The sequence below is a fragment of the Palaemon carinicauda genome, chromosome 14 (assembly GCF_036898095.1).
Source record: "Palaemon carinicauda isolate YSFRI2023 chromosome 14, ASM3689809v2, whole genome shotgun sequence".
NCBI lineage: Eukaryota > Metazoa > Arthropoda > Malacostraca > Decapoda > Palaemonidae > Palaemon > Palaemon carinicauda.
In genome coordinates, this window is record NC_090738.1 from 40591634 (window position 1) to 40605403 (window position 13770).

A 13770-nucleotide genomic window follows, 5' to 3' on the forward strand; every position below is an offset into this window, starting at 1 on the left:
CTGAGTAGTCAAATTCCTTTCTCGTGTGCCCACGCCGAGATCAAGGCGAACTCTCTAGTGAACACTTGCGGGGCCGTCGAGAGGCCGAAGCACAGGGTCTTGAACTGCAGGACCCTGGACTCCCACTTGATCCTGAGGAACTTCCTGCTGGAGGGGTGTACAGGGATTTGAAAGTAGGCATCCTTGAGGTCGAGAGACATGAGGAAATCCCCCTCCCACAAGGCTGCGATCACTGTCTTGGGGGTATCCATCTTGAGTTCCGTCTTTGAGACGAACTTGTTGAGGGCTGAGAGATCTATGACTGGCCTCCACCCTCCTGTCGATTTTTCCACCAGGAAGAGCCTGCTGAAGAAACCCGGGCCGGGGTTCTCCACTGTCTCCAAAGCTCCCTTGTTGATTATGGTCGCTACTTCCTCTTGTAGCGTCAACCTCTTCAGGGGGTCCTTTGGAACCAGCCAATCGGCCCTCTGGGCTGGGATGAGAGGGGGAGGCTCTTCCAGGAACGGGAGTCTGTAGCCCACCTTCAGGACCGTCACCGTCCAGGGATCCGCACCGAGATCCCGCCATGCTTGCCAAAAATGTCTGAGGCATCCCCCTACTAGGGGCTCCTGCGGGAGTAGGGGGCATCTCCTCCTACCTTCTCCTGGAGGAGCGGCCAGATCTACCTCTCCTAGCGTTACCATAGGAGGGCCTGTAGGCTGACTGAGGGCCTCTGCTAGTCCTGCCAAGTATCCATCGATCTGTTCCATCCCCAGCTTTACGTCCTGAGCGAGAGGGAGAGACAGAGATGGCTTTTGTTGTACCGGACTGTCGATCCTCCTGGACAGTCCGGGAAGTACTGCCTTTGCAGCTGAGGGCTTGGGCTCATCCAACCGGTGGTGTCTTCGGAAGAGGGCCAGTACCTTACGGTAGGAGGAGATGTCGTCCGTCGAGCACTCCCCTCCTTCCACCAGGTCTTCCGTCACCAGTTCCTCCGTACGGGGGTGAGCCGTGACGGTGGGAAAAACAACGCCCGACGGGCCTGCCAGTGGTACGGGCTGCCCCGTGGCCCTGCCAGTGGTACGGGCTGCCCCGTGGGGACGAAGGCATCCGTCATGGGAGTACCAACATCCTCCGAGCCTGCCAGTGGTATGGTCTGCCCCGTGGATACAAAGGTATCCGTCATGGGAGTACCTTGTTCCACGGGGGGCTCCGTGGATGGGGATCCATGCGGACCGACGGGCGCCCTTGGTGCTTAAGGAAGGCCTCCAAGGTGCCCGTGGTCGACGCTAAGCCTTCCTTCATACTCCTTATATCCTTCCTAAGGGAAGAAGGGGCGGAGGCTACTGTAAAGTTGAACAATGCACGGGGGTCTCGGTTCGAACCCTCCCGCCGGGCGGCTAGGTCGAAGGAGGAGCTAGGAGGGTGACACAACAAAGGCGAGGCTCTAGGGAGCCACCCGGAAGCGGCCGCAGCTGTGGAAAACCTAAACAGCTCGCTCAGGGGCACTGTGACATTCACCCAGTCCTTTGACTTACTTCTCTTCGCTTTTTTCTTAGAGGACTTCGACCGCTTCCTACCATGCCTCGAGCAGGAACGAGACTTTTTCTTCCTTCAGGATTTCTCCCTTTTCCTTTTGATCAGGTTCCTGTCTTCGTCCTCTGATGACGAAGAAGACGAAGAGTCCGATGACGACGAGGATGAGGACGGAGCTCTCCGACCGGCCGACACGTCCAAGACCGTGGGGGGAAAATCACGTCGTTTCTCAGGTGCAGGCGGTTGCAGAAACACGGGGGGTAGCGTAGCCGAGAGAGCCGGAGGGGTCCCCGCGAGTCCTTTACAGAGCCACTGATCTACCTGCTCTCTAACGGGAGACCTGAAGGGAGTCCTAGGTTTCACCCACGTGGCGGGGTCCGAAGACGTCGAACTACCTTTCTCCGTGTCTCCCCCGCCGGTCGAAGCACTCGAAACACGCCACGAGGCAGGGGAAGTATCGGCACTCGGCCTACCCCACATAGGATCTTCCGAGGCGACGGGACCTGCGGGCACCAGGCCCTCGCCTCCTACCCACACTTCTGCACTCCACTCAGACCCCACACATGCCTGCCCCACACTGGACACATCCCCCACAGGAAAATCACTCTTGGGGAAGGGCAATGGGCCTCTTCCCGGAACGGACTTACCTCGTCCCCTACGCTGGGAAGGGGGAGAAGAGCGGGCGCTACGGTCTGCCGAACTGTCTGGCGAACCTGCAGGCGAAGAAATACTTGAATCTTTAGGCAATTTCTTAGTTGCCTTCTTCTTCGTCCCGAAGCGCACCCACTGGATCTCAGTCCAATCAGCACATTCCGGGCACGTAGAGGTAGGGGAACACGCTTTCCCCCTACACGTGGAACACAGGGAGTGGGGATCAACCTCAGGCTTGGAGAGGAAAGCACCGCAAGACTTCCCAGCCACAGGCCCAGGGCAACGACGAGGATGCTCCATAACACAACGCTAACACACCAAGAGACACAAGGATGAACGGGAAAGTGAAATGAAAACACGTGGGCAACACGCGGTAAGCACAAAGGATTGGGGGACACGAGGGTCGCACAGGTAAGAGAGAGCGCGGCGAGATGTACATCACGTCGCGACCAGAAACTTACTAGAGAGTCGACCTGAGATATCACGCTGCCTGACCCCGGGGCATGTACCACACTGCCAGAGGTTGACCCCGTAGAAAACGAAAAGAGGGATATAAACTATACAAAATGCTGGTCGGTTAGGTATAGTTAGCCAGTAACTCCTAAGAAGGTAGTTCTAGGTAAGTAACCGTGTTGGAACAAATTTATTTTAATGTTACTGTTCTTAAGATATTATATTGTTTCTTGTTTCCTTTCCTCACTGGGCTACTTTCCTTGTTGGAGCCCTTGGGGTTATAGCATCCTGCTTTTCCAACTAGGGTTGTAGCTTAGCAAGTAATAATAATAATAATAATAATAATAATAATAATAATAATATAAGGATGCTAAACTTGACATGGAAGCAGAATGAGTTTCTTGAACTATACCGAATGTCCCTAATGAAATCTATTTCTGGTATAAATCTGATATTCATGTCCTGATAAACATTTTCCTTAGTAAATCAGCTTACATCACTTTTATTTGAGGGTACTTACATTTGCAAGATTTAAATACTGCCCCTACCCTACATCAATGATGAACCTTTTGCACACATGATGGTACACAGATATTGGAAGTTTTATTCCAACTGTTACCAAGTTGTGGAATGATCTTCCTAATCGGGTAGTTGAATCAGTAGAACTTCAAAAGTTCAAAGTTGGAGCAAATGTTTTTATGTTGACCAGGCTGACATGAGTCTTTTTATAGTTTACAGTATATATGACATATCTGTTTTTAACGTTGTTAATAGTTTATATATGACATATCTGTTTTTAACGTTGTTAATAGTTTATATATGACATATCTGTTTTTAACGTTCTTAATAGTTTTTATAGGACATATCTGTTTTGACGCTGTTACTGTTTTTAGAATGATATATTGCTAATTTATTCTCATCATTTATTTATTTCCTTATTTTCTTTCCTCACTGTGCTACTTTTCCCTGTTGGAGCCCTTGGGCTTATAGCATCTTGCTTTTCCAACTAGGGTTGTAGCTTGGCTAATAATAATAATAAAACTAATAATAATAAAACTAATAATAATAATAATAATAATAACAACAATAATTTGACTAACAAGTCCTAAAGATCCCTCCCTTTAACCAGAATTAAATACCATGTTTGGGGACTTTCCTGTTGGGATTACACACAAGAAATGTGCATGTGAGGTCACACTTTAGAGGGGAAAGCATAGGTATTCAAACCAACAAAGAAAGTAATTTTCTCTTGAAGAATGGAGATTCCAGCCTAAGTAACTTGCCAAAATACTTTCTTCATTGCGAGAGAACAAACCATGGATAGTTCATTAATCAATCAGACCAGTCTCACTGCAACAAAAAAAATGTCCACAGTCTTCTGCATTCATCAAGAAGACAAATCAATGATGAATTTCCTAAATCTCTTTCTAGGGTTTCTGGAATTACTTTCAACTCCCTAAAGAGGACATTTAATGAGCATGATCTTACATTCAGCTGACCAAAAAAACAATGCCAAGAGAAGCCTAATATAAAACATTAGCCCCTTGATTCTTGTTCTTGCAGTTATTCACTTAATTTCCTCATAGATATTTGTGCCAGTAATTTTTGTCAATTCTGGCAATCAGAGGTTGAGAACTCTATCTTTAGTACTTTAACACTGCCCTCCTCCGAGTTGGATCTATTCTATAACACTAAGTTCATCATCATCAGCCATAACTAGTCCACTGCAGAAGGCCAGCCTGTCCTTCCACTTGCGTCTATGGTCTTTCTTTGCCAGTCTTATATTGATAACATTTCCATTTTCATCCTTTAAAGCAAACATCTGTTGGCACCCTCTTCCAAGTGTTCTTTATATCAATTTGATGCCTTTTCCTTTCTTAAATTTTCTCTATTTTTGTGTGATTATGTTTACGAACGACTTGGGTTTTTAGTTTGCTTATTGTTTTGGATAGCTCTGCTAATTCTATTTCACGTTTTCTTTTTTAGGGTTTTGGTGTTCTTTGATATTTTACAAATACATAACCTATTCCAAAGATTGTATTACAAACACCAAGTAACCTAACTAAAATCTAATTTATTAAGATATTCGTATTTCAATTATTCAATATAACACTTAAGCTAGTATAGTTACTGTGCAACCCAAAAACATTCCGGAACATCCATTTTTTATGACTGTTTACATTTGAAGACTCTACTGGACATCTCCATGCTACAGGGCTCATTTTCACAAGGCCTATCCAACCTAGATAAAAAAAAATCTATTTGTCTCTCATTGAGTCCTGCTAGGCTAGAATATTACTGACAAAGATGTAAATGCGTAGTATCTAAAAGTACTGGTAAATAGGTAATCTGACTGATGAGAAAACTACTTATATCATTAAATAGTAAATGTCCAAACCATTCACTGATTAAAATAAAAGCCGATGTGGCAACGTCCCTGAAGGGTGAATGCCAGACTGGGGTTCAAGCCCCGCTCAAACTCTCAAGTTTCTTTGGTCGCTGCAACCTCACCATCCTTGTGAGCTAAGGAGGGGAGTTTGGGGGAGCCTATAGATCTATCTGCCGAGTCATCAGCAGCCTCAGCAGCCATTGCCTGGCCATCCTTTTGTCCTAGCTTGGATGGAGGGGGCTTGGGTGCTGATCTTATGTATATATGGTCAGTCTCTAGGGCATTGTCCTACTCGATAGGGCAATGTCAATGTCCCTTGCCCCAGCCATTCATGAGCGTTCTTTAAAAACCTTTAAAACCATCCATAAAAAGAGCTCTTGACAGGCAAGATGGAAGGAGGGGAGGGCCTCCTCCAGTCATATAGCTATAGTTTGATTCACATCGTCAGTTATTCAGGAATGTCAGCTGTAACCCAGCATTGGGGCAAAAGGAAAAATAGGAGGGTCTATGGTTTATATTTTCCATTGACATTTCAACTATAGCCAATGCATACCTAACCCATGAAATTCTAGTTACCCAGTAAGGCCCTTGATCTATCATATATTTAATGGCCATTCTGAGGAGCATACACACATTCATACATTTACCAACCAAACTAAATACATTTAAAATAAAATATATATGTAAAATAACTCAATATCAGCATTCCAATTTACTCACACAAGGATAAACCATTAGGTTTCAAACTACTGTGCAACACGAATGATCACAATAATACACAAAGAATAAAATCTGCTACAAAGAAAAACCTATACAGGTAGTTTCATCAGTATGACTTGATCATTATGGATTGTACTGTGGTATTCTGTTAAGGCGATATAAATTTTAAGAACCACTTAATGGAATACGCTTTCTTTAAACCACTAATATAACAACGTAAATCAGTATCATGCGTTACAAACTTTCAAAAACCAATTCTGAGTTGTCTGCCTTTTATCAGATCATTCTGTACCTTTATTACCTGGTTCCATTTAGCCATGTGGTTATAATAATATTGAAAGACACATTTCAAGACATACCAAAAGATTACCAGTAACTTTAATAATCTATATTCAACTTGATGTCTTACAAGAGTGTCTCCTAGTTGGTTGAGCCAGTGGTGAGCAAACACAGGTAATCAATTCAACCTTATGAAATGTTAAAACTCTTTACCCATGACTTACTTTGCAACAATGCAAAATAAGATGGAGATTTGGGGGAATAACATAACAGACAAGATGAGCCCTTATATGGTATTGGAAGAAATTATCTCCAAGTAAAAAATATTTTAAATTTTCATATTACCTTTTACATCTATTTCAAAACTTTAGAAGTTTAAAAGCATGGAATTCTTTTGAGACAAATTCAATTTTTTCAATACAAGCACATTTACATTAGCTCAAAATTCATCGTTTTTACAAATAATAAACCCTTCTGTTTCTGGTTTAAAGAGGTTGTCTGACCACCATCTAGTAGTATTGTGATTACACACCCATGGATTTTACATTTCAAGTTAACGTTGCAAACTTCAAAATCTTCTGCATTTTAACTCTAGTAAATTAAATATGACATTTCCCATTAACTGCATTGCCAAACTAACGCTCGAGTTGTAACAGCTATATTGTGGGCTGGAAGTACAATGATCAATTGAATTAAATGAGCTGGTTCTTGTGTTACTCAAAAACACCTAACTGCAAAAACATTTTACCTAAAACTATTTGATGTTTCCATTGGCAAAGAAAATGACTTCATATACTAATTTCTATTAGTGAGACACCTATAAACATGCAGCCAACTATCTTATTCCATTCACCTTTATTAAAATAAAACTTTCCTTCTCGCACAACTTACCGCAGACTCTGAAGAGGGCTTCGGTCGCATCGTTGGCGGAATCATTTCCGGCGTCAAGGCTGCAGGAGGATCGGTGCCAGCCAGCTTCTGCTGAATTAACCACATCGCCAAGGCAAACTGCTCCGACGTCAACTTCCCTGTCTGCTTTATATCGCAGAGGTTCCTGAAAGACAATGTCATCACAATGTAACCTAAATTTAAATTATTTCTCACGACAATCAGACTGGTAGTGATCAAACTACGGTACAGTATTACTTAACATACTTTTTCATATGTATTTCTCATCTATACTGCTTTGGTTTCTTCAACTACTGTTATCATTTTTCACCCTCCCAGAAAAAGTCAAAATATATTTTAAACTTATCTTTAATGAACATGCAGTATTATGATGTTAACCAACTCTGATATACTTCACACTTTAAATCATCAGCTCAAACCACATACGTCATAAGTAATTCCTTTTTCTCAAATGTTATATTCAATATACAGTTTTTCAATGCTCCATCATGCAATACCAACCATATGTGTGCAAGAACCATCTGAGGCAGGCCAGACTGTAGGAAGACTCCCTTTATCTCTTGACCACTGACATAGCCGTCTTTATCAATGTCAGCATTATGGAACATGACGTCATATCTAGCCTTTTCCGCTGCACTTATCACCCACGGCGCTGGAGGTGGACCTGAAGGCTGGAGAAAAGAAGGGAAAAAAAAAACAATTTATTGGCTTGAAATAATAAAACTTACCCAATACTGTGTTGAGAACATGATTATGAGAACCTGACCATCATACCATGAAATTAACAAACCTTTTGAAATTAGTTTAACTTTAGAATTAGTAAGAAAGGTGCGTAAATAAATTAAAAGCAAATATTAAAATCAAATAAAAAGCAAATCAAAAGATACCCATTAGGTGAAGAATTAAAAAAGCAAAACTCAAAGAAGTATATATAAAAGAAAAAATGAATCAGATACAGTACAGCAAAAGTGCAATTTCAGAAGAAAATGGTTTTGGGGGTTCCAAGCCAATCTGTTCCAAAGCACCTGAAGTAGAGTTCATTCTATTTCTTACTTCACCTTTTTTAGTAAAACTGCAACATCACTAGCTAAACATTCTCAAAGGTACACGAACAAATATGCATTTGAAAACATCTATTTCCAAGATTTATAGGAAGACAATTAGAAGTTCTAGTACCTATCATGATTAGCATTACTGAATAATATTACTGTCATTATTAGATAGCTGAATATTTCACTGTGTTACATCTTAATGAGTGAACTATATTTCTGTATTAATATCGATCTGTAAACTATAACAATGATGGACATAACTGTACAACATAAGACATATTCTCAATCTGTTTCTGATTGATTTCCCTAAGCTTTGCAAATAAAGCAAAGTAATCTTTGAATTAGTAATAATAATTCCTTCCTTTCAATTATGGGAAAACTAAACCAAACCTTGATCGAACAGTAATAAACCAAATATGATTTAAAATATCTAGCCTATTTAATCCGTTCAACCACGTAATCAATGCCCGGTTCTATCTAATGCTTACACAGGAAATAATCTCCATATTATCCATATGAAAAATCTTTACGGTACATTTTAAGTTGAAAGAAGTTCTCTGATCCATAACAACAGGTGCACTACCAATATGTCTTCTCATGTGCTTTTTCAACTGTATATCTTTTCATGATTTTCTACGCTCTTCTGTCAGGCTTCAAAGTACTAATTCGACACCTACTATTTTCCCAACTAAGTGTTCACCTCTTGACCAACTGAGCACCTACATCACAAAATAGTATGGCCCTCAAACTGTACGCATTTGGTTTTTATTTTACTCAACTCACTTTTGAACAAAAACTATACAATATAGGACTTTACAACAGCTATTAAATTTCCTTTCACTGACATATATTATATATTTTGCAAAACTCTCATATACATAAATACGATGACAAAACATGATAATTACTAGACGTAAATTAAATCATTTGGCGGCAAAGGGAGTAGTTCTCACCAGACATAAATTACATATGGCACTCAAAGGGATAAAGGGGTCCAAACAACCTCAATTTCTAACCTTTTTGTCTTAAAGAGAAGCATTCCCTTGAACAATTGTTAAACTCCTCAATTACCTATGATAACCCTCTGGTTAACTTATATGTTTGAAGCACTGCCACCCTCAAAAAATAGGCAGAATTTATTACAACAGATAATCGTAGTGCACCTGACTTTTAAAAATGTTGGAACAGGCTAACATAAGTCTCTCTTCAATTTACATATGATAGATCTATTTTAATGTTGTTACTGGTCTTGAAATATCATATATTAATTATTCATTATTTCTCATGTAATTTATATCATTTCCCCAATGGGAAAAAAAGATTTTCCATGTTGGAGCCCTTGGGCTTATACAGCAGAAACTGCTTTTCCCAAATAGGGTTGTTGTTTAGCTAGTAATGATAATAATACTGCTGTTGAGAATATCACCTCCTAAAATTGACTCTAAGAATATAAAGTGACTTATTACCCTGATAGTCATCTATATCCTGGCTATTTCTTCTTCGCTAACAGCAATATGGAAAACTATATCATTCAGGGTATAATTAAGAGCTGAAAACAAACAATAAAAACATGTTTTCAAGGCTAACAATATAAAGATTCAAACTCTAAGGCTACTAATTCCAAAAATACTGTGTACATATTTTAATGTGGTCTCAATTACTAAATGATTATTAAGCGCATATAACAAAAAGGTTGATAAATGATAATTTCAAAAATTAACTCTAGTCTCTAAAGCACAAAGCACCCATCAACAATTACCAATACTGTACAGACTCAAAACATGTTACACTAATTTGAAAACAGAAGGAACAGTTGAGATAATGCTCACTAAGAAAACCGAATAGACATTTACAATAATAGAAAAATTAAATTACCTCTTTCAAAACATTCTGTTATTGTCACAACAAAAGAGTATTCGTTACGCCCCAATAGACAAATAGGAGAAATTACATTACACCCACAACACATTGGCGATGAGAATAGAATATATAAGGTATTTTGATGAAGGAAAAATCTATTTCTGGGCGAGAGACCTGTGCCGCACAACACACTGGCGATGAGCATAGAATATATAATACAGTATTAACAGTACTTATCATTGCAGGTAAGCACAGCACGACCAGTTTCATTGTATTAAGATTTCTTGTTGGGTAACATGACACCCACAACAAATTGGAGACTTGGGAACAACAATTGGAAACGCAGGAACGATTGGCAAAGTAAAAAAAAACAAGTGGCGATGCTAAATGAATTACAATTGTGGAAGATGTAGACTCATTCACTCAGGTTACCAAGCTCAAGACACTTGCATACTGACCAGTGAATATCTGGGATAACGAAAAAACTCAATGGCTGATTTCTATGAAGCACTAATACAAAGAAATACTAGTTTCTAAAAAAAAAAATATGAGCTTGATAGGTGATCAAAAACTAAGTTTCCTACGTTAAAGAGCTTTTCAGACGGATAAAACTTCCTAGTTTATCTTTGGATGAAATATTCTATGATGAGCATGACCTTAATTTATAATTAGAAATTTACAGTACTAGTTTTCTCTTAACCAAAACTAAAATAAAAAATAAAAAATACACTTTTCTCTCTTGCTAGCTTAAACATCCACAAGCAGCAGCCCACCTTCAGCAACACTAACATTAATGGTACTCCAACCATTTAATTCTTTAAGACAGTGTCGCTACTCAACACACTACAGGTTACTACAAATTGCCAAAATAGGTAGAAATGCTGATGTGAACTAAAGTACAGTATACTTGTCAGGATTCCCAACCAAAATATCATTCACTTAACCAAGACAGATCAGAAGGTATGGTTTTACTTTGAAAAAAATCTAAAATACTATTCCTTCCCATTTTCAAATTTGTGTAACAAACCATTTCATAATGGAAAGAAATGAAAATCATTACAGATATGTCTACAAACATTCAAAACATTCCTTCAATTCATATAACTGAGGATTAATACAGTTACGCAAAATAGATGACATTGACAGGAACAAGATATATGTGAGAACGAGGATGAGATGTTCACGAAAAGATCTATTTTCGAGTATTCACACAGTACCAAACTTATGAAACCAAAGACAGGGTTGGCAGCTTGAAGTAACTTCATTTCCATCTAGCTTCTTAGTCGCCTTCTTTTCAGCAACTTCTATAAAACCTAAAATCCTTATATACTCACGTAGAAGGGCTAACACTTTTTCCCAATACACACCACTCTTTGAAATGTCTACACTATCACTGCCATGTACAAAAGCATGAAAAACCTAAGGAGTTATAACTAAAAGCATTAATATGTTAGAAATACTCATCAAAAGTTGCTTTGGAAACCAGATGACATTCACCCTTGCTTGTGCTGTTAAAGTATAATCACAACTAACTTTTTCAGTGGCCGTTAAGTCGGTGTCTTCAACCCCAGTACCAAAGATGTCCTAAAAAAAAGGTACGGAAGCAACATAAGTCTGTAGAATCATGTAACACTGGTAAAGAAAATAAAAATTAGTACTTACATATCTGAAGAGAGCAGGAACTGTAATGCAACACCTAATTTTTCATGCAAAACACTGCACTTACTCCTAATCTACATAAAAAAAATTTAACATTTTACACCAAAAATAACATACACAGCAAATGCTAAATGCAACACAGTTCACAGTTATTAAAGGTACAGTATATGGTATTTAAAGTACAGGGTACAGGCTTTTCAAAGAATTAACTCTCTAACTCTGAACTTTACTCAAGGCACTCTAATCAAAAATAGAATTTATCTTAACTAAATTCCCCTACACTAAAGCCTTTCCTGCATAAAATCCAAATAAATATAAGAATGTATGAAAATTTCTACTGAAATACAAAGTATCATACTATGAACCCAAGGGAAAAGCTGTACTCTGAAAAGCAAAAGAATGGTTATTTATTTTGTCACGATCATAAGATGAATTAGAGAAAAAAATTACGGTAAATATTGAACTGAATAAAAGTTATCTTTTAAAAAACCAAACCTCATGTTCTAGTCACATTCATGGTCTCAATATTTGAGACAGCAACTTGCCTCAAGAATTACTTGAGAACAACCAAGGTCCTAAGTTTCACAATAGGTTGCTACCGCATGTTTTGTGCTGTCTAAAATGCAAATTACAGAAAGGAGGGCACTTACTATATGAGTAAGGGATTTGTATAAAAAAAAATTAATTTAACTTTAAAGAAATGCAATCTAGGATGGAGGCATAGATATTAAATATCATCAGGACAACAAAGCATAAGCAAATTTTCCTAAGTTAGATATTGGAGCAGCATTGTCAATTATAATAATGATCTTTATTCCATTCAATACCTTTAGAAAATAATGGCATACTGTATTTTACTTAAGAGATTTGGAAGTTTCCTGATGACATCATTATTTTCATTTTGGTAGTGTTGAGCATGCATTCAATATGCAAAGTCGAGTCAATATAAGATATGGGAAAACAATTCATACAAAAATTCCCTTCAGATAGTAATTGACAAATATTAACTTGAAGTAAACTCTGTGCTGTTTGGTGCACTTCCTAGAACTCAATTTTATAATATTTATCAAAACAAAAATTCTCCCTATCATTACTAGCTGAGCTATAACCATACTTTGAAAAGAAAGTTGCTATAAGCACAAAGGCTCCAATAGGGAAAATAGCGCAGTGAGGAAAGAAAATTATTAAATAGATAGAATAGTGTCTAAGTGTACCCTAAAGCAAAAGAACTCTAACTTAAGATAGTGGAAGAGAATGGTACCGACACTATGGCACTACCTAAGAACAATGGTTTGATTTTGGAGTGTCCTTCTCATAGAAGAGCTGCTTACCATAACTAGAGTCTCATCTAGCCTTACCAAGTGGAAAGTAGCCACTACAACAAATTACAGTGCAGTAGTTAACCCCTGAGACAAGAAGAATTCTTTGGTTATCTCAAGTGTCGGCAGGTGTATGAGGAAAGAGGAGAATGTGTACAGCATAGGCCAGATTTGTATGTGTAGGCAAATTAAAAATGAGCCATAACCAGAGAGGGATCCAATGTATTACTATCCGTCCAGTCAAAGGATCCAATAACTCTCTAGCCGTAGTATCCATTCATCCTCGGTCTGAAGTTGAATCGAAATGTAGTAATAAACATCTGTTAAATCCCCTGTCCTGATAGCAAACAGGGCCAATGCCAAAGATTCCATCAAACATTTGTCAAAATTAGAAATTTGTTCAGTGTTGAAAATTCCAAAACTGGACTCAAACCTTCTGACCCTTCTGGGACAATAAACAAAAATAAAGATACTAAAATCTCTCTAAAGAATGTCACTTGCTTTATTATCCAATTTTGTGACAGCTCTTCACTTCCTGGGTTGTTAATATAACTTGGTATAGGAATTGGAAAATTTGATAAAGGAGGTATAAAAAAAGAGAACTGCTATCCTTCTCTTACAAACATAGCAAAGAACGTGATGCAGACATTCCCAGGGATAGGAGCCACATCATAGTCAGAAGGCAGAGTGGAAGAAACTCTACAGTTGAGACAGAAGTTCTTATTATTATTGTCATTATTACTTGCTAAGCTACAACCCTAGTTGGAAAAGCAAGATGCTATAAGCCCAGGGGCCCCACCAGGTAAAATAACCCACTGAGGAAAGGAAACAAGGAAAAATAAACTCATTTAAGAAAAGTAACATCATTAAGATAAATTTCCTATATAAACTATAAAAACTTTAACAAAACAAGAGGAAGAGAAATAAGATAGAATAGCATGCCCGAGTGTACCCACAAACAAGA

General features: G+C 38.8%; 1 protein-coding gene across 4 annotated transcripts in view; it reads right to left on the reverse strand.

Annotated features, from left to right (window-relative positions):
- Eps-15 (Epidermal growth factor receptor pathway substrate clone 15) overlaps positions 1-13770 on the reverse strand; it is a 111553-nt gene that overhangs the window by 59057 nt on the left and 38726 nt on the right. For 3 of the 4 annotated variants that reach the window (XM_068387018.1, XM_068387016.1, XM_068387019.1), the window contains exons 7-9: positions 11362-11412; positions 7418-7587; positions 6899-7061 (exon numbers count right to left, since the gene is read on the reverse strand). In XM_068387018.1, the coding sequence (XP_068243119.1) occupies positions 6899-7061; positions 7418-7587; positions 11362-11412 (384 nt within the window). The remainder of the gene's footprint in view (positions 1-6898; positions 7062-7417; positions 7588-11361; positions 11413-13770) is intronic. The other variant, XM_068387017.1, reaches the window with a different exon arrangement.